A 22,766-nucleotide genomic window follows, 5' to 3' on the forward strand; every position below is an offset into this window, starting at 1 on the left:
CTTCCGGTCGGACGTGGTATCCGGGGGACATTTTGACCAGATGCAAACCATCTCATCTGGCTCCTTCCAATGCGCAGGAGCAGCCGCTTTGCTCTGAGCTCCTCCCGAAAACAGAGCTTCTCACTCTTTTCTAAGGAAGAGCCCCAACACCCGACGGAGGAAACTCATTTTGGCCGCTTGTACTCAGCATCTTGTCCTTTAGGTCATAACCCAAAGCTCATGACCATTAGAGAGGATAGGGACATAGATCGACCGGTAAATTGAGAGCTTTGCCTTTCTGCTCAGCTCCTTCTTCACCACGACAGACCGAAGAAGGGTCCTTTTCACTGCCAACGCCTCACCGATGCAACTGTTGATCTCATGATGCACTCTTTCCTCAATCGTGAACAAGACCCCTGAGGTACCTGAACTCCTCCACATGGGGCAAGATCTCGGAGAATGCACTCCACACCCTTTCCGGACAAGAATCATTTTTTAATTTTACCTCACTTAAAAACACTTCATAGAAAAATGCATTTTCACAATACAGAAAAAACACAAGTATTAAGTAAATGCATGTGCAGTATGTAAATAAACATAGCCAGTACTTCAGCTGCATGCGCATAAAAAATGTTTCCCAAACGAACAACTCGCAACTGGGAATCGGTTCTCATCGTTCACTTCAGAAAGCAATTCAAAAGATTTCATGCGTTCGAAAGACGCAAGTGAAAAAACATACTCACCATAAACAACCACACTTAAACCAATATGGCACTCTCTTATATATAAAATGTGAATATAAAACACAGACACACAAACAAAAATAAATAATTTTATGTAAGCAAAAATATCTTTAATCTGTGCCTTTTGGTTTGGTATTGTGTCCATTTCTACTTTCAAATCTTAGTTAAAGTAACACTCTTTTATGTTAAAATTAATGTAATTTAAATCATTTACTTTCTGTTTCTAGATGAGTTTAATAAGTGCAAAGTTAGATGTACTTCTGTGGAAAATGTGTGAACCCGCTTGTATGTAAACATGATTGCATGAAGTCAAGTGACTCTCAGTCTGCTCCTTCGGTGCCCACTGCGGCCACTGCCGACACATAGTAGGGTCCCTCTTTCAGGTAGGCCTTGAGAGAGATGTAATTCTGAGTGCCAAGTATCTCCGCCGCCGTCGAAGAACTCAAAAGTGAGCCCACCAGTTCAAATTTGGCATCTTTGGCCTCTTTGCTTTGACCAGTAGAACGATCCAGAATAAACTCCATGAACCCAGGTGAGCCGATCATTAACCTCTGACCCCATGGCTGAGTGCCAATGGCCTTGGAGAAATGTACATAAAAAAGAGACAGCTGTGGATCAAGAGGACAATACATTGTGTATGCAAGCGGCGGAGGTACTTACAGTGAACACCCTCAGGGCACCACAGTGCAGCTCTGGGAACGGCTGAGTGCTGATGTTGCGAATCATGTCAACAGGCTGTTTGGATAAAAGGCGGAACCATGACTCCGAAAGGGCCAGCAGATCTTCTGTCTGTTGTTCTGGCTAGTAAAAGAACACCAGCGATCAACATTGATAGCACTCAAACTACAGGAGATATATTTCTTAGGTAGAGCTACACATACTTGCAGAGTGAGGAGTTGTGATACGGCCTCCAAGCTGCGCACTCTGAGCTCTGTTGCGCCAGCGCTGGCGAGCTGGCTTATCCTTACCAACACCGCATTAAACCTGTCCCCTGCGGCGGTCGGAGCATAAAGTTTGTTTTATTTCTATTAACAAAACATATTCCACTCTGCTCATTTGGTTTGCTTTTTACGCAGTCTTTTTTGCCACACACATTCAAAAACAAAGAAAAAAAGAGGCCAAGCGGGGATGAGAGAAGATAATGTGAAATCAGCTGACTCACATTCACAGGGTCTCTGCAGGTTTCAACAAGTCAAATTTAAAACTTTTACATACTTTTTTAAGACCATAATGAATATAATTTAAGACAATTTCACATCCATACGGACAACAAAGTACAAACACAAAGGAAAATCAGGGCCAGAATGAATTGTAAGTATATGAATTAATTCACTGCTCTCTCACATTGGAAAACAAAATGATTAAACTTAACTACACCAGAATCTCTATTGAAAAAAATATTAGCAAACATAACAGCAATTTTTCACAATTGCCCTGTAAATGTTTTCTTGCAAAAAGTAGTGTGCTTCATATCAACTGTTTTCATGTAACAACAACCACAATGCCAGCAATGGTAGAGGAAACCACAACAATATAAAGTCTGTGTAAGGTAATGAGAGCATTTCTGTTAAAACTGAATAGTTAGTTTTTGCAGATGTCAGCATTGAGAAAAAAAAAAAAAACATCACAGTACTACTGCTGTATCTTCACAAACTGTGAAAAACTGACAACAGAGTGCAGACGTAGCAATTGTCTAAAAAGAATGAGGGTTGATTATGGCTCGCAAGCCTCAAACAGAATTTGGATGTGCATAATGTGAATAACATTCAAATTTACTTAGCTCATTTTGGTATGCATTAATAAATTGCACCTGTTTTTGTGACTTTTCAAAAAACATATTGCTCATAAACAAGATTACATTTGCAAATCTTCCTTGGTTTGCTCATCCAACCATAAACCGAGTGTAAACACTAAACAGACAAATTTGTAGGTGTTAATGTCAGTTGCTGTATTAAACTTGTAAAAAAATATTAGATTAGCTGACCTGAAATTATTGCAATATATAATAGAAATAACAGAAACATGTTTTTTTTATAGTTTTACTACTGTGAGCACACTTATCATTACGTGTGCAATAGTATAATTTCACTAGTAAACATTGCGTATTGATTTCCTTCAGCAATTGGCATCATATAACACTTATTTGGGGGGTTAAGGTAATCCGTGTAGAGTTGTGCAAGTGTTGTGGCGTTTTGAGCATCGTTTGACACTGACCTATCCGAATTTTCACCGTTACATTGTCATTCCTATCACTTTCACCATAATGTTTACAAACGCTTCCCTCCTCAATGGCTCCACATTGGGGTCCTGAACACTATACACTTTTCCATCCAAGCATTCATTAAATTGATTGTTCTGGAGGCATAATTCTTTGAACTTTCACAAACCCATCTCATGCAAGTAATTTGGCTTTGCTGTGGGCTTTCGTTGAAGGGGAACTGCATTTTTTTTTTTCTGTTGTTCACAATCATTGATAGACATAATGATTGCATTCTAAATAATAAACAAATGCGTTCAAAAGTCCACTTACAATGAAGCCGTTCTATTCCGCCTACAAAGCCCTTAAAAAAGATCCAAACACCTTCATTCAGGTAATATATGCATCATGTAAGCATATTTGTAACGTAGTACACCATAAAAAATCACTTACTACAAGGTCTGCTGTCATTAGGATGCTGACAGTTTGGATGTTCATATATTCCCATTTTATATTAAGAATGACTACTAATCCTTGTGAAGAAACAGAGTTGATATTATTTTAAAATATTAGCTGGTGTATCAACTGATTCTGCTTTAGTATGTTGCAGACAATCAGTGAAACACTCAACCATGTTTTTGATGATATCTTTAATTCAGTGAATATAATGCACATTTTTGTTCAAAGTACTCTCCTTATTCCCATGGTTGTAAAAACAAAGTTATGTCCATCTCTAGCTATAAGCTAATGCTAGCGAGTGAGACCAGATGTTTTGTTCAGATCTTTCGGGGTTCACAATGGCATTTGCTACGCCAACTCATGCTGGGGATTCTTATAACACAAATGTTTGCTTGCAACTTAAAGAATAACTATTAGCCAAAGACAGCTCTTATTTCAAAACACTCCTAAGTCAAAGTGCCACTTTACCTGTTTTCTGCAGGACCTGCTTCCCTTCCACGGTAGAACCGAGTAATCCCAAAGTGTCCAGAGCAACGCCGACCATCACGGGATCCGCGTCCATCGCCATTTCAAACACTTTATTCTGGAACACTGGGTAGCTCTCACAAACCTGCTGGGGACTGTCCATGATGGCCAAGTTGCCAAAGAACTTCACCAAACCTGGAAAAGTGCAATTCAAATCAATAGTGAAGGCAGCGTTTTATCTTTAGGAGCATCTTAATTTGATAGCTCACCTGGAAGATACAAGGAGGACAAGGGATCCGTTTCTGCTCCTTTAATCATGTTGGAAATCTTGTCCATTATACCCTGCTGGGCCAAGTACTGTCGGCCATGTTGGGTGTGGGCAACAGTTGTCACCATCTCAATTGATGTGGCCCTTAAAATGTAATAACATTACTCAGGCATCAAAGGCATCATCTTTCTGATTTTATTTTGTGAATGAAAATTCAACATTTGATATCTTAAATATTACTTATTATTAGCAACCACAACACCCTAAATCTAATCCCCATACACACACTCAGTATGTTTACATATACTAAAAACAATTATTGACAAAACTGGACTGAAACCAGCTTTTTAAAATCACATGCAAAAACCTTATGTAGGTTTTGGAATTTTTAAAAACAGGATTATAATAAGAATACATTTTATAGATTATTGTAAACCAGTTTCCTCTTGCATGTATACACTCCCACCCATCAATTATTGTATCACATTTGCCAGTCTTCCCAACATGATAACCCACACACAGTAGATGACGCATTCAATGATCCAACAACATTCACATTTTTATATCTTAGTTTCATAAATAATGTGTCTCATTAAGCGTTCGAACCAGTGGCGTCAATTGGTCTTTTTGGGGGTACTAAAAACTCTATTAATCTCTAATAATCTCAATACATCATTATTATTATTAGTGCATCTACTGGGGGAGAAGGGGGAACACCCCAATTTTGTCAATAAAAAGAATACATATGAGATAGGCTCCAGCACCCCCCACAACCCCGAAAAGGGACGAGCGGTAGAAAATGGATGGATGGATGTTTTGCTTTTTTCAATGCACTGTAATTTGGGAAAAGAACCTTACACATTGTGTGTGTGTGTGTGTGTGTGTATGTATGTTAGGGGTGTAACGGTACACAAAAATTTCGGTTCGGTACGTACCTCGGTTTAGAGGTCACGGTTCGGTTCATTTTCGGTACAGTAAGAAAACAAAAAAAAAAATAATTTTTGGGCTATTTATTTACAAAATTTGTAAACAATGGCTTGATCCTTTTAACATTGGGAACACTATAATAATTCTGCCCACGTTAATCCACATTAAACTGCCTCAAGTTGTTGCTTAGATGAAATAAAATGACAACTTTTCTTCTGGATATAAAAAGTGTGACAAACAGTTTCAAGTCAACTCATCATGCTTAATTTATTACAGCATTGGGGAAGCCTGTAGTTGATTTTTTATTATGTAAATGTTATATTTGTATCAACATGTGATAGCCGGGACCCTGCCATTCAAAACTAGGCTGGTACATTACTAATGATTCATCTAACTATAGCTGAAAAATAGTACAATAGCAATAGGAGAAACTATTCTTCCCTGAACACCATGGAGTTCATAAAGGCTTTATGATGCACTTACATTATTATATACACTATCAGAGACAGAAACTCTTCATTTAACATAACGTCCTTTTTCGCTGCTTCAACACACCTCAATCAACACTGTCCGTAACACACACACACACGCACACGCACGCGCACACACACACATACGCACACACACACACACACACACACACACACACACACACACACACACACACACACACACACACACACACACACACACACACACACACACACACACACACACACACACACGCAAAATGAGCTAACGATACGCTAAAAGCTAATTAGCCTTCACCTTAAGCCAAGACTGAGAGTGAGCTGAGCTACAGTTTGTTTCTCGAAGGTCAACTGGCTAATAGTGATGTTTATAAGTAGTTGACTTGGAAGTGTTTAGTATAATTTGGGGAGAGTCCGCTGCTCACCTGCTAAACAACTATCTGCTCGACGCTGAAGCGCTGACTAGATGCGCTCTGAATACGCACTGCTGATTGGCTTGTTATCGCTACTGTTCTAACCAATCAGACGGTTGGGTGGGAGGGACAATGCAGGGTGCTGTGCAGGAGACAGAGGCAGAACGGAGTGGAGCAGCCTGTTAAGATTTTAGCATAGGCGGCTACTTCATATGTTCGTGTGGAACTCGTTCGGTACTCCCGTACCGAAACGGTTAAATACAAATACACGTACCGTTACACCCCTGATGTATGTATGTATATATAACATATGTATGTATATATATATATATATATATATATATATATATATATATATATTAGGGCTGGGCAACGATTCAAAATTTTAATCGAAGTTAATCGCACTATTTCTCTGATTAATCGCGATTAACTGCATTGTATACACAAAGCCCAATAATGAATTCAAAAATGAGTGTGTAGTGCACCTTTATTGGAATATTCTCCCACATGAACAAAAGCGCCAAAACATTTGTTGTGCAAACACAATTTAAATCAGTCCTTGTTAAACAGTAGCAGTTAAATAGCATATTTTATGAAAATCAACTCAAAAATGTAAATACAAACATTTAAGCTTATTACTACCACTGCCAGGGTATTTAAGTTATCCTGTTTGTTATGGAAAATAAATATGAGCCACAATCATAACATCTGAACAAGCAATTTCTGAGGTAACAGCAGAAACATTTTTTTTTATCAGGGATGTTATGTTTAAAAAACCTATATTATAGGTAGTGGGCTGTTTTAGGGAATTTTTGATCAAATTATCCGTAGTAGCAATATTAATAATGTTGTGTTTATTCTGCGTAGTGCACTCAAAATAATTATGACCATATCTAGGAATTGATATGATGGGAATTTTCCGATTGTTTGCTTGGTGCTTTGATAAACTGAACGCATATACATGGTACAGGGAATAAAAGAACTACCCTACCCAGCATGCAACAGGAGTGACGAGCATGCGCGGTAGCCCGGTATAGGTTGTGTGTCGCCATGACGGCATCTTGTATGTTGTGATATGCACGCTCTGAAAGCAAACGTTAAGAACTCAGCCAACACGCCTCGTCTGCATTATTCATAAATAGACAGACAACACATATACTCCGCTGCTTCACAGGCCGCTGGATGTAGCCGGCAAAGTATTCCCATGCTAGCTAGCCGGTCTAGCAAGCACGCGTCATTCAGTCCAAAACGGCCCGATCTATCCACATTCAGAATTGTCTGGCGGTCGTAAGTGATCCCGGAGTGACCACGCTGTAAGCCAGCCATGAAATTTGCAGAATTTTCCGGTATTTTTGCCAAATGTTCCATCTTTACCAAGAGCCCCTCGACGTCGAAGCCCGTCCGGGCGACGCCATCTTGTTAAGAAAAGGCGTCAACAAAATAAAAGCATGTAAACAACATACGCAAATATACGATAAAATAATTGTCGGCGTTAATAGATTGATGAGTTAACTCGTGGTTAACGCATTAATTTGCCCACCCCTAATATATATATATATATATATATATATATATATATATATATATATATATATATATATATATATATATATATATAGTCCATCCATCCATCCATTTTCTACCGCTTATTCCCTTTCGGAGTCGCGGGGGGCGCTGGCGCCTATCTCAGCTACAATCGGGCGGAAGGCGGGGTACACCCTGGACAAGTCGCCACCTCATCGCAGGGCCAACACAGATAGACAGACAACATTCACACTCACATTCACACACTAGGGCCAATTTAGCGTTGCCAATCAACCTATCCCCAGGTGCATGTCTTTGGAAGTGGGAGGAAGCCGGAGTACCCGGAGGGAACCCACGCATTCACGGGGAGAACATGCAAACTCCACACAGAAAGATCCCGAGCCTGGATTTGAACCCAGGACTTCTTTATATTTATAATAACACTGAGTTTATGAGTTTATTACCTTATTAAGACGTCATCGCCTGTTAGTTCCTCGAGCAACTGAGACAATAACCCGCTGTTGGCGCAGTAGCCAAGCGAAATTGGCGACATAGAAGAAATTCCCACAACCAGCTGAAAAATATATATATATATATATTAAAAATAGTACAAGCAATAGGTACACTGAATAAGTCCGCTAAAATAATATTACTTCATATATTCTATATCGGATAATGTCACTTGTAGCCATCACGTCTTTCAGAGCTTTCAGTAAATCACTCTTAAACAGTTTGTCCAAACCAGGTTTGGAGTGGCTCAGCTTCGATAGGGATTGGATGGCCTGCAACACAAGTGAAAACACTGTTAAAAATAATGTATAAATTAGGGCTGGGCAATATGGTAGAAAACTGTATTACAATGTTTTTTAAAATAATCAATTTCAATAATTATTAATGTTTTTTTATGACCTGTTGAAATCATTGCCCTAGAGAAAAAAATGCACCCCAATATCCCAATATCTCGGATACTTGTAACAGATGTCACATGTCACCTGCAAACATGACGCACATATTTTGGTCTTGTCCCCATTTGCTAGATTATTGGACAACTATTTTCAAACACCTTGCTAAGGCATCTGACACCATGTGCAGAAATGGCTATTTTTGGGACAGTATCAGACCACCAAATAAGGAGAACATTTAAGGATAGAATTGACTTTGCATCCTTAGTAGCACGTAGGAGAATTTTGCTGGAGTGGAAGTCACCTTTTTGCCCCAAAGCCTCCTTATGGCTTTAAGACCTTATGGTGTATTTAGATCTGGAGAAAATCAAGTTCAATCTTAGGGGGGCACCTGGAAGTTTTATTCTGTTTAGGGCTGTATGGTTGACTACATAGCTAAATTAAAGACGCTACAGGACACATGGTAAGTTCACCTTTCATAAACCAGCTTCTTTTTCTTTTCTTTTTATTTATTTATTTATATTTATTCCGGGTGTATATTTACTATCTGCCTACGTTGAGAAGAAAGTGATGTACAAATTATTTTCTATTTGTGACTGTACCTTTAATTTATGTAGGACCTGGGGGGGGTTATGTGTGTATGGAGTATGTGTTGGGTTGTTGTTCTTGGAAGTGAGTGGGAAAAAAGGGGAAAATGTGTTAACTGTTTTATTGTAATACCTGTCAAATTCAATAAAAACATTTATTAAAAACAATGTTTTTTAAATTGATCAATATCAATAATTATTAATGTTTTTTTTAAAACCTGTTGAAATCATTGCCCAAGAGAAAAAAATGCACTTATGTAAACATTTGTACTTTCAAATGTAACCTTCCTCCCCTTGGCTATCAAAGCAGAACGGAAATGTTAACACAGCAATGGAAATCATTTAAACAGTCAGTGCAAACCAAATTATAAAATCACATTGAACACTTAACAATACCCCTCTTAAAATGGAGTTTCAAAATAAGGAATACTTGCTTAATACAGTCTAACAGAATAGTGCAAAGTGTAAAAAATGTAAACAGAGAAATCTGAGAAAAACTATTTTCTGCAAGTTAACTGCCAGGAAGTTACATGGTGTGTGTAACATTTAATTTGGTCTTTTATTCTTCTTTAAGGATAGAAATGAATGTATATCATGCAGTAATTATCATTTAAATATTATGGAACAAAGTATTTTAAGTAGTGCATTTGTTATATTGTGTTATTTATTTTTCATACGGTCCTGCACTTCATTTCCAACCTATTGTTTCCGTACATCTGAACAGACAATGGTTAAAAAAAGATAAGCGAGGCGAAGGACTATGGTCCTTTTAAAAAAACAAAACAAAATGAAAACTGCCATACTGTCCAAGTGCCTTTTCTTGTTTTATTGACAATTTCTTGATTCTGCAGCACACATTTTTATTTTTTATTTTCACACAGTGCAGAGAATCACCAGCGAGAGAGTAACATGGCACAACCAAGCGTAATGAATAAAAACGGCACTGTACTCTGTTTGAAAAGTACCGGTTCCCCATTTCTTTTTTTTTCTTTTTTACGGGCATGATGGAGCGTTGCCACATCATGACATTGCTCATTTTACGAACAGTGGAGCATGTTCGGCAGCGCACATCCATGGAGTACTTACAAGCAGACAAGGTGTGTAGACAGAAAAGGAAGAACAGACGCATTTTGGCCAAAAACTAAAGATAATGGCTCCAACACTAAAACACAAGCGGTGCTGTAAGACATGGATAGCTAGCTAGCATCTATCATCTATCCGCAGTCGGCAGTGTTTTAAATATGTCTAAATCCCTAATACTCGCCTCCATGGCAACAAATAAAGTAATTTCTTACAAGTATCATCTCTGCAGAACGAGGAATAGCTAAACATGCTTCACAACACACCGTAGCTCACCTGTAATGATATCAAGTACAAGACTATATCTAGTCGATACCAACATGATTACATCGATATTTTTAATCATCACAAAATCTTTGTTCTTTTTTTTTAAATTCCTGTTATGTATATAAACTCAGGAAATACGTTCCTGGACACAAGTACTTTGAATATGACCAATGTATGATCCTGTAACGACATGGTATCGGATTAATAACTAAATTTGATGATAACAGTAAATGAACAAATGGATTATTAATCAATTTCTACAGATTGTCCTTTATAATTTTGTCAAAGTAATAGAATGAGAAATGACAAATAAGTTACTGCATATGTCAGCAGACTAATTAGGAGCGTTTGTTTGCTTACTTATTACTAAAAGACAAGTTGTCTAGCATGATCACTATTTTATTTAAGAACAAAACACATTTAGAAAATATTTCATCGAACACATTTTATATTGACATTGATTACGTGTCTATCGCAATATGTGTAATTATTATCGGCCCGGCCCTAGGACACATTATGTATGAAGGAAATACTGCAATTATTGCTTACCTGTTTAGCCACTGTCATGTTCTCTTCTGCAATAGAGTGGATGACTGTTTGAAGAATGTCATGGTTGTTAAGGATTTCGGTGACAGCGTCAGGGTGCTCCACCATTCTACCAACCTGATGAGATGGATACGTTAGAGCAGTAATTCTAAAACTAGTGGTGCACGCCATTCAGGCTCTATCTAGTGGTACACTAAAATAATTAAATATTGAAATTAGGGCTGGGCGATACATCAATATACTCGATATATCGCGGGTTTGTCTCTGTCCGATATAGAAAATGACTACATCGTGATATCCAAGTATACGTTTTCATACAGTTGTTTTTAGCAGCAGGCATTACACTGCAGGCTCTTTTCACTCTTTCCGGTCTCTCCTTCTCACAGACAAGCACACCTTCTTACATACGTCACACACTGTCACGTCATACGTGACATACGTATACACCCTCGCCCAGAAGAGAGGTAGCAGCAATTGGTAACATTAGCTGTGATGCGAGTGGTAATACGAGTGAAAGAAGGTGCCAATCTGGTAACAAATGAAGGAAGAATTAATTCCTAAGAAAAACAGCGCAGGGTCCATCGTCTTGGCGGTGGTTTGGCTTCTAACGGGAATATGTCGAACAAGTATGCGGGAAAAGCGTTGTTCCAAAAAATTAGCATTACTGGTGACCTATTCAGTGGCCTAGTGGTTGTGTCCGCCCTGAGATCGCTAGGTTGGGAGTTCAAACCCCGGCCGAGTCATACCAAACACTATAAAAATGGGACCCATTGCCTCCCTGCTTGCCACTCAGCATCAAGGGTTGGAATTGGGGGTAAATTACCATAGATGATTCCTGGGTGCGGCACTGCTGCTGCTCACTGGGGGTGTTCAAGGGGATGGTTCAAATGCAGAGGACAGATTTCACCACACCTAGTGTGTGTGTGACAATCATTGGTACTTTAACTTTAACTCAACTTAATGTGTAGCATCATTTGAAAAGTACCCCACTAGAGAATGAAGATTGCGTACTCCGCATGTCAACATCTCCGTTCGGTTCCAGAATTTAATAACGTCCGTAGTAGCCTACAACATAGCAAAGGACTTATACTATTTGATTTCCTGTTACGCAGCTCATTTTTATTTGACAGTTATTGAAATATCTTGTGGGACATCATGCACAAAAGTGCACTTTATTTGTTTTAAACTATTGTAGTGGATTTCTGTACAAAAAGTGCAATTTAATTTAGTGTTGTTTTGATATGTCATCTTAGTGACATTAGGCACAGAAGTGCACCAATAGCTTGTTTTAAAATGTCTCTGACAATCTTGCACTTTCTGTTTTGAAATAACATGAATGTTTGTGCCACTGCTTAATAACTGTTTAATAAATACACTTTTGCTAAATTGACTTTAGTTGTGGTTTCCCTCTGCATGAAAGTTTAAAATGAGCATATATTAATGCAGTACGAAAAAGAATGTTTTAATGTACACACATAGAATCATCATTTGCTGTGTTTATATGCACCAAGTGTTCATTCAAGCCTAAGGCAAAATATCGAGATATAAATCCTGTATCATGATATGGCTTAAAAATATAGAGATTTTAATAAAAGGCCCTATTGCCCAGCCCTAATTGAAATACAGTGTTACTGTTCAAACTGTCTTTAAAGTTACAATTGCCAACAATATTCAATATACTTGCTAAATCAGGGGTCGGGAACCTTTTTGACTGAGAGAGCCATGAAAGCCAAATATTTCAAAATGTATTTCTGTGAGAGCCATATAATATTTTTTAACACTGAATACAACTAAATGCGTGCATTTTTAAGTAAGACCAACTTTGTTATATTAAAATAAGTCTCTTATTCTTGTTAATAAAATTATTATTCTAAAGTTAACCAATGATAAATATAATACTTCTTACCACTAATGCGACATCTTGAACAGGCGCGATAGAAAACGGATGGTCTGATTAAAGTGCATGATAATGTTTTATAATTTGAACGTAATTTTTAACACTGTGATTACCAGCGGAATTATTAATTACTTATCGTGTTAAGCAATGTCAGCTAAGATTTATCTGAGAACCAGATGCAGTCATCAAGAGAGCCACATCTGGCTCTAGAGCCTTAGGTTCCCAACCCCTGGGCTAAATAAAACAGCTGCCATGCTTTTAATAAATACTTAAGCCAACTACGCTACTTAAAAAAAAAAACAATGTTGGTCATTGTTTTTTGAGATGAGGAAAACAAATATGACAACCACTGGGTTACAGTACAGCTTTTGGTTACTGGATTTACCAGTGCATGCACAGTTAGTGAGCAGGTTTACCTGGGTCAAAGCCAGTATCTTCACAGTATTGTTGGGATGGGTCAGACCTGCCTGCAGTCTTGCTCTGTAGTTCTGGGCGACATGCACAGGGCTGCAGGCCATTAAGATGCGTTCAAGGATGTCCACACAGAGCTCCACCTGCTCCCTGCCAATGCACATGTTGTCAATGAACTCTGAGCAGAATACTGCTGTGTGGACTATTAACCACATGTGTACTTTTTGTAAACCCCTATACCAGGGGTCTGCAACCTGCGGCTCTGGAGCCGCATGCGGCTCTTTCATGCCTCCACCGTGGCTCCCTTTGGCTTTGAAACCAAATGTCAACAAAAAATGGTTACTTGATCTATTTTATTTCATTTTATTTAGTTAGTTCATTTGAATTCAACAGTTGTTATTTTGGATAATTCTGGGATCTTGTCATAGGAAAACAAAACACATTTGAATATATTGTCGATGGAAATGTATGTCACAAGCCTTATGTGACATCTCTTGCTGCCATGCAATTAAACTGTTTTTAGCGGTCAACCCCTGGCAATGGAAGGATCGAAAAAGACAAACATTTTATTTACTTACATTTTTATTAATTGGCTGTTTTTATTGATGACTAAGTAGTTGTTTTCAATGTTTTGTCAAATGAATATGCCGTAGTCGTATGCCTTCAGAATATTGGAATGAGTTGATTTAAATTTTTTTAATCATTAATAACTTCATTAACTAATTAACTTTCTATGCAACAGTTTCAGACAGTAATCCTTGCCTTTATTACATCTCGTCTGGATTACCGTAACTCTTTGTATTTTGGCTATAACCATTCCTCTCTCTCTCGTCTGCAGCTGGCCCAAAATGCAGCTGCCCGACTTTTAACCAACACAAGAAAAAGACAGCGCATTACTCCTGTTTTAGCCTCCCTCCACTGGCTGCCTGTGTTTTTTAGAGTCCATTTTAAAATGATCTTACTTGTTTTTCAATCCTTACATGGTCATGCCCCACCTTACTTCATGAGCTGCTCCACCTCTATGTCCCCACCTGGTCCTTTAGGTCAGCTGATCAGCTGGAGGTACCCAAATTAAAGCGCAGGCTCAGAGGGGACAGAGCCTTCTCTGTTGCGGGTCCCAAACTCTGGAACGATCTCCCTCTCCATGTGAGACAGGCCCCATCTTTGGCTATTTTTAAGACCCTTCTTAAAACCCATTTTTATTCACTGGCTTTTAACTCAGCATGAGACTTTAAACAGTTTTTAACTTTTAACTTTTTTAACTGTTTTTAAGTTTTTAACTGCTTTTTATCTAACAAATTGTTCTTAGAGTAATTTGTATTTGCTATTTCAATGTGTTTTTGACTTCTGTTTTAAATGTTATTTTTTTTAAGTCCGTCATTTGCCTTTATTTCTTTGTGGTGTACAGCCCTTTGTTCTTCAACTGTGGTTGTTTTTAAAGGGTTTTATAAATAAAGTATGGTATGGTATGGTATGGTATTACAAACCCTGTTTCGATATGAGTTGGGAAATTGTGTTAGATGTAAATATAAACGGAATACAATGATTTGCAAATTATTTTCAACCCATATTCAGTTGAATATGCTACAAAGACAACATATTTGATGTTCAAACTGATAAACATTTTTTTTGTGTGCAAATAATCATTAACTTTAAAATGTGATGCCAGCAACACGTGGCAAAGAAGTTGGGAAAGGTGGCAATAAATACTGATAAAGTTGAGAAATTCTCATCAAACACTTATTTGGAACATCCCACAGGTGTGCAGGCTAATTGGGAACAGGTGGGTGCCATGATTGGGTATAAAAGCAGCTTCCATGAAATGCTAAGTAATTCACAAACAAGGATGGGGCGAGGGTCACCAATTTGTAAGCAAATTGTCGAACAGTTTTAGAACAACATTTCTCAACGAGCTATTGCAAGGAATTTAGGGATTTTACCATCTACGGTCCGTAAAAATCATCAACAGGTTCAGAGAATCTGGAGAAATCACTGCACCTAAGCAATGATATTACAGACTGTTGACCCCTCAGGTGGTACTGCATCAAAAACGGACATCAGTGTGTAAAGGATATCACCACATGGGCTCAGGAACACTTCATAAAACCACTGTCAGTAACTACAGTTGGTTGCTACATCTGTAAGTGCAAGTTAAAACTCTGCTATGCAAAGTTAAACCCATTTATCAACACCAAGGAACACCGCTGGCTTTGCTGGGCCCGAGCTCATTAAAGATGGACTGATGCAAAGTGGAAAAGTGTTCTGTGGTCTGACGAGTCCACATTTCAAATAATATTTGGAAACTGTGGACGTGGTGTCCTCCAGAACAAAGAGGAAAATAACCATCCGGATTGTTACAAGCGCAAAGTTAAAAAGCCAGCATCTGTGATGGTATGGGGGTGTATTAGTGCCCAAGGCATGGGTAACTTACACATCTGTTAAGGCAGCATTAATGCTGAATGGTCCATACACGTTTTGGAGCAACATATGTTGTCATCCAAGCAATGTTATCATGGACGCCCCTGCTTATTTCAGCAAGACAATGCCAAGCCATGTGTTACAACAGTGTGGTTTTGTAGTAAAAGAGTGCAGGTACTTTCCTGGCCCGCCTGCAGTCCAGACCTGTCTCCCATTGAAAATGTGTGGCACATTATGAAGCGAAAATACGACAGCGGAGACCCCGGACTGTTGAACGACTAAAGCTCTACATAAAACAAAAATGAGAAATAATTCCACTTTCATAGCTTCAACAATTAGTTTCCTCAGTTCCCAAACGTTTGAGTGTTATTAAAAGAAAAGGTGATGTAAGACAGTGGTGAACATGCCCTTTTCCAACTACTTTGGCACATGTTACAGCCACGAAATTCTAAGTTAATTATTATTTGCAAAAAAAAAAAAAAAAAAGTTTATGAGTTTGAACATCCAATACCTTGTCTTTGTAGCATATTCAACTGAATAAGGGTTGAAAATGATTCGCAAATGATTGTATTCCGTTTATATTTACATCTAACACAATTTCCCAACTCATATGGAAACGGGGTTCGTAATAAGGGAAGGAACAGTGTATTTTGTTTCTAATGTTCAAAATAATTTGATGATTTGCCTCGTTATATCCAGAAATAAATCAAATAAGTGTTTGATTTCATAAGTCCAATAGCACATGTGTAAGAAAACTAAAAGTGGTGTTATCGTCATTTTAGGAATCTAACAGTTTGCGGCTCTAGGTGGGTTTTATTTGGGGGGAAGTGAGCTCCATTGGCTCTTTGTATGCTGAAGGTTGCTGATCCCTGCCTTGTACGTTAAAGTAAACACTTAAAACATGTAATTTAAAGATTAAAAACATATATATTTATTTCTATTTTTGCGGCATAATATATTAGACGTAATTACTCTGTAAGAAACAGAAAAGGTGACTCAGCAAAGAGGACCGTACCAACCTGTCATTGGAGTTTAACAAAGAGAAGATCACATCGAAACGATGTCCGCTAATGAAGTCCCTCAAAGCGCTGACGGGTATCGATAAAAGGGCAGTTTTCAGACACTGTAGCTCCTCAATTGGGTCTTCTACGCCGGAGATTTCCTCCAGCAAAGTCTCGATGGAGGCAGACATTGTTGCCACTGTTTATTCGGGAAGCTAACTGTGGTAGGCGTCTCGCTGAGTTTGCTTCCGACTACGCTTCTTCTTTACGGATTGAGGATTGGATTATAGACACAGTTGCTGGTTGGTGCCATCAGCTGGTTAATGCTCCACATTGCATCTAACGAGATGAGGTGAGATGAGATGAGAAATACTTTATTAATCCCATTCAAGATCAGAAAAACATTACAGGGAGACAGAACAGGATCGGTGACGGGTCTGCCAACTTCCGTCGCTCCTTACAAAAAAGTTGATATACAGGTAAACAAGGTGGGTGGGGGTGGGGAGAGAAAAATAAATAAATAAATACCAAAATAAAAAATAAAAAAGATAAAATCGGTCTAAGCCTAGGCCCCTGGAGAGAGGGTCCAGACTGAGGCCAAGGGAAAAAACAGCTCATAGCCATCCCTCTTACATGGGAAACATCAAACATCAAAGAACACAAAGGACATTAAAGGCCTACTGAAATGAGATTTTCTTATTCAAACGGGGATAGCAGGTCCATTCTATGTGTCATACTTGATCATTTTGCGATATTGCCATATTTTTGCTGAAAGGATTTAGTAGAGAACATCGATGATCAAGTTCGCAACTTTTGGTCGCTAATAAAAAAGCCTTGCCTTTACTGGAAGTCGCAGACGATGACGTCACAAGAGTGAGGGCTCCTCACATCCTCACATTGTTTACAATGGGAGCCTCCAGCAGCAAGAGCTATTCTGACCGAGAAAAAGACAATTTCCCCATTAATTTGAGTGAGGATGAAAGATTTGTGGATGATGATATTGATAGCGAAGGACTATAAAAAAAAGTAAAAGTAATTAAAAAAAAAAGGCGATTGCATTGGGACGGATTCAGATGTTTTTAGACACATTTACTAGGATAATTCTGGGAAATCCATTATCTTTCTATTGTGTTGCTAGTGTTTTAGTGAGATTAAATAGTACCTGATAGTCGAAGGGGTGTGTCCACGGGTGTCTTGACGCCAGTCTCTGAGGGAAGTCGATGGCAGGTGCATGGACGGCGCAAGCTCAGCTGATCTCCGGTAATAGGCAACTTTTTACCACAATTTTTTTACCGAAACTTGCCGGTTGACAAATGGTCGGGAACCATGTTCGCTTGACCGCTCTGATCCATAGTAAAACTTCCCCTCCGGGAATTTTAAACAAGGAAACACTGTGTGTTTGTGTGGCTAATGGCTAAAGCTTCCCACCTCAATCTTTCTACTTTGACTTCTCCATTATTAATTGAACAAATTTCAAAAGATTCAGCAACACAGATGTCCAGAATACTGTTTAATTGCGCGATGAAAAGTGACAACTTTTAGCCGCAAATGGTGCTGCGCTAATATGTCCCCTGCAACCCGGGACGTCACGCGCACGCATCATCATTCCGCAACGTTTTCAACAAGAAATTCCGCGGGAAATTTAAAATTGTAATTTAGTAAACTAAACCGGCCGTATTGGCATGTGTTGCAATGTTAATATTTCATCATTGATATATAAACTATCAGACTGCGTGGTCAGTAGTAGTGGGTTTCAGTAGGCCTTTAAAGACATTAAAAGAGCAGAGCTGGTGCAACCTGCCACTTGTACATACAGCTATGAACAAAAACTAAAGTGAACATATACACTGCGGTGGGGCGTCTGCGGTGTTCCACGTCTTCATCTGCTGGGGTGGAGGGAGCATGGCCAGAGAAAGGAGCAGACCCAACAAAGCAACCAAGAGAAAATTGCAACTCACGGCCGCCCACCAACTCTTGGCCAGTGTCCAGTCCGCATGGATGAGCGAGGATGCGTCTAAGGAGACTGAAGTGTCCGACACCTGCTCACCCAGCCAAGACACTGTGAAGCTTGTCCGTCCCGGCACTCAGTGCTAGCTCCTCAGCCCTGTCCCCTCATCCGCATCTCCTCCAGTCTCTCAAAACTGACTCTGATGTGGCAGAGACCCAGCAGCTGGTCTCCATGGCCTTAAGGCTCCCAGGAGGCAGATCCAGAAGTCCACAAAAAAGCACCGCTGAAGTCTTTGTCATACAGTCCCAAAGGGATTACCAAAAGGCAAAAAAATAAATAAATAAACAAATATATATATATATATATATGTATATATATATATATATATATATATATATATATATATATATATATATATATATATATATATATATACATATATATATATATATATATAAAACCCATGACAACAAGAGGGAAACACAAAAAGATGACACGAGAGCACAAGAGCACAACAGCAGCCACAACAGCGGCGCCATCTGATTCAATCGAGCAACAAATAAAAACAGAATTAAGGTAGGGCTGGGCGACATGGCCTTTTTTTGATATCTTGATATTTTTAGGACATATCGCGATACACAATATATATATCAATATTTTGCCTTAGCCTTGAATGAACACTTGATGCATATAATCACAGCAGTATGATGATTCTGTGTCTACATTAAAACATTCTTCTTCACACTGCATTAATATATGCTTTTTTTTTTTCTTTTAGGGAAACAAAATATTGCATATAATTTATGAACAAAATTACATTTTCAAAATAAGCATTTGTGTATAGTCAAGATTATGTCCAGGTCGGACTCAGTAACACACGCCTTCATTTTTGTACACTCAAAATAGGGAACACAACAACAGATAGCATATATGTTGTTGTTGTTGTTGCATATCTATAACCATACTTACATTTTCAAAATAAGCCTTTGAGGACTTCCCATCTTTTTTGGCATCATTATCATTTTAAACCATGTATCTTTCTAAAGTTAAAAAATATTGAATAAATGTTTTAAAGAACGTAATACTAAGTGAATATCTGTTTTTGGCCTTAAAAATAAACATTTTACCAAGTACTATAATTAAATTGACTAAATCATTACTCTCAATGAACTCTCCTAAAATAACAAAAAAAAGCATCAAGCTTCGTAAACAAACCAATCCTTAAACATATTTTTTCAACTTCCACCCAAAAGGAAGACACGATATAACAATACCAAAACAAATTCAGGGTGAATTCAGATTCCTGACAACAAAATCAGCAATCATCTGACTCAGTCATATTCCATAGTTTTAACGTTTTCCCCGTGGGTAAGAAGTTATAAATAATTTTAATTTGAAAATAACATCGATAGTAGTTTTGTAGATTAGTTTGAATATGGCATCCCGCAGCAAAAGGCAGTCAAAAAAGTCCTCCCATTTTCCATATGTGTTGTATGAAACAGCCTTCAAAGATTCCTTATAATATATGCTCAGTTTAAACTTTCATGCAGAGAAGGAAATCACAACTAAGTCAGTTGACCAAAAGTGTATTTATTAAACAGTTATTAAGCAGTGGCACAAACATTCATGTCATTTCAAAACAGAAAGTGCAAGATTGTCATGACAGAGACAATTTACAACAAGCTATTAGTGCATTTTTGTGCATTTTGTCACTAAGATGACATATCAAAACAACACTAAATTAAGTGTGCTTATTGTACAGAACGCCACTACAATAGTTTAAAACAAATAAAGTGCACTTTTGTGCATGCTGTCACACAAGATATTTCAATAAGTGTCAAATGAAAATGAGCTGCAGGATCGGAAATCAAATAGTGTTCGTCCTTCGCTATGTGGTAGGTCACTACGGACATTATCTTCTTTTGTTGTTGACTATTTTTTTCATACAGTGTTGATTTGGAAATGTTTGCCTCGGCATTTTGATGGTGTGGCACCGTATGGAGATGTTGACATGCGCTGTAAGCACTCTTCATTCTCTAGCAGGTGACTTTTCAAATGATGCTACATATTAGCAGTAATGCTACTTTTTGTAGCAACGCTTTTGTCCCACATTTGACAAACTACGGTTGTCTGTTCAACATATTCCCACTTGAAGCCAAACCACTGCCAGACGAAGGACCCCTGCTGTTTTTCTTGGGAATTAATTATTTCTTCATTTGTTACCAGATTCGCACCTTCTTTTTCTCGTATTACCACTCGCACCACAGCTAACGTTACCCATGATGCTACTTCTCTGCTCCGCGAGGGCGTGTACGTATGTGACATATGACGTGACAGTATGTGACATATGTAAGAAGGTGCGCTTAATGTCTGTGAGAAGGAGACACAACAGAGTGGGAAGAGCCTGTAGTGTAATGCCAGCAGCTAAAAGCAACTGTGTGAGAACGTATAATTGAAAATCCCCATATTTTCATTTTCTATATCTCACAGAGACAAACCTGCGATATATTAAGTATATCGATATATCGCCCAGCCCAATATTAAGTAACATGTATTCCATTAAAAAAGGTGACATAAATGTTAATATGCACTAAAAATAGCTATGGAAGTATAATAATAAGGTTGGTTCAATCAAATTAAGAATTCTCAATTCTCAGTGTTGGGCAGTAGCTCGCTAGAAGTAGCAAAGTTACATAGCTTAACTACATTCCCCAGTAGTTTGGCAGTAGCTTCTCTAGTTTTTGAATAAGTAGCGATTTCCGGAGCTTAGCTATTTTTAGACCAAAGTAATGAATAGCTTAGCCGCAAAGCTACAAGCTACAAAATAAGATAGGGGGAGAAGAGGAAGAGAAAAGAAAGAAAGAAACAGCTTGCAACAAAAAAAAACATGAAATCCATGACAATTGGTTGGTGTTTGTTTAAGAAAATCGATGATGATTGGTTGGTTTGCCATGATGAGTCAAGATTGGTTAATGTTAGTGCAAAAACATCATGAACAGGCCAATTAAGAGACAAGATAGTTGAAATCTCAACAGACACGCACTTTGATTGATTGGTTGAGACTTTTATTAGTAGATTGCATAGTACAGTACATATTCCGTACAATTGACCTCTGAATGCAAACACCCCAATAAGTTTTTAAATTCGTTTAAGTCGGGTCCACATCCCACCTGGGGATGAGGGAGTCAGAGAAGAGAAGAGGGAGTGTATAAGCAGTTTTTAAAAAATAAAAATAAAAAGGCAGAGGGATTTTCTCCATCAAGTGTTATTGATGAAGACGACGTCCAAGAAACCTACAATGAGTCTACTTAGTCATAATAACACAAATGTATGCGTTTGGATAATACAATGTCCAAAACATTTATTTTTAGTTGTTTACTTTGTGAGCCCAAATCAAATCAAAACTGCTCTCGACATCAAAGACGTGTGAAACACATTTAAGAACACAAATTAAGGTAAGTTGAGTTCAAAGTTTTACTGCATATAACAATTATCAACTGTTACCAAACAACACGCAAGTCATTGTTTTTTATGTCAACGTCTAGATAGTCGCTGTTTTTATTAACTGCGGGCAGAGACAATGAATATCATCATAGGCGTGGGTCAAAGAAAATACACACTCAAATAAATGCATACAGTGGTGTGTGGGGACCCCTCGAGGGTTTTGTAGACTGTCCCCGGCTAAATTATATCATTTGACACTTATTGGGGCCATTTGGTTCTATATGTACACTTTTGGTCACATTAACATGCAACAATGTAACAATGTAGGAGTTGGGGAGGAATTTCATTTTGCGTGACTCTGTTCCACAGTCAGGAAAATATGTTTACTTTAAACATGTTCAGTTTTATTGATTTCAGTTCATGTAAAGAAGGAGTTTGTTAATGTTTCTTTTGTGAGTCAAATGTTTCTTACTTTTCCTTTGGCCAGGTTATTGCCATTTTGCCACTGGTTTCTGTTAAAACAGTTTTTTGCTGTGTTTAAAGGGGAACATTATCACAATTTCAGGAGGGTTAAAACCAATAAAAATCGGTTCCCAGTGGCCTATTTTATTTTTCAAAGTTTTTTTCAAAATTGTACCCATCCCGGAATATCCCAAAAAATGGCTTTAAAGTGCCTGATTTTTTCTATCTGCAAAGCCACCGTCCATTTTCCTGTGACGTCATCCAGTGATGCCAATACAAACAAATGGCGGATACCACAGCAAGATATAGCGAAATTAGCTCGGATTCAGACTCGGATTTCTGCAGCTTAAGCGATTCT

General features: G+C 38.2%; 1 protein-coding gene across 1 annotated transcript; it reads right to left on the reverse strand.

Annotated features, from left to right (window-relative positions):
- Window positions 1-807: 807 nt before the first annotated feature.
- Window positions 808-16,825, reverse strand: psmd5 (proteasome 26S subunit, non-ATPase 5). Its single transcript, XM_061876678.1, has 10 exons — window positions 16,573-16,825; window positions 13,141-13,285; window positions 10,831-10,944; window positions 8,099-8,227; window positions 7,910-8,019; window positions 4,113-4,255; window positions 3,847-4,038; window positions 1,604-1,713; window positions 1,383-1,523; window positions 808-1,300 (listed from the first exon to the last, which is right to left on the reverse strand). Exons 1-10 carry the CDS (start codon window positions 16,743-16,745, stop codon window positions 1,043-1,045), a joined length of 1,515 nt encoding a protein of 504 aa, XP_061732662.1. The 5' UTR covers window positions 16,746-16,825; the 3' UTR covers window positions 808-1,042.
- Window positions 16,826-22,766: the final 5,941 nt, after the last annotated feature.

This window comes from Nerophis ophidion, linkage group LG17 (assembly GCF_033978795.1).
Source record: "Nerophis ophidion isolate RoL-2023_Sa linkage group LG17, RoL_Noph_v1.0, whole genome shotgun sequence".
NCBI lineage: Eukaryota > Metazoa > Chordata > Actinopteri > Syngnathiformes > Syngnathidae > Nerophis > Nerophis ophidion.

Excerpts from the sequence above, each read along its gene's own strand:
- psmd5 (XM_061876678.1), bottom strand. The coding sequence starts at position 16,745 with ATGTCTGCCTCCATCGAGACTTTGCTGGAGGAAATCTCCGGCGTAGAA. Across the intron at positions 8,228-10,830 it reads ACATGACAGTGGCTAAACAG|GCCATCCAATCCCTATCGAA; the intron begins GTAAGCAATAAT and ends CTTGTGTTGCAG. Across the intron at positions 4,039-4,112 it reads GTCCTCCTTGTATCTTCCAG|GTTTGGTGAAGTTCTTTGGC; the intron begins GTGAGCTATCAA and ends GCACTTTTCCAG.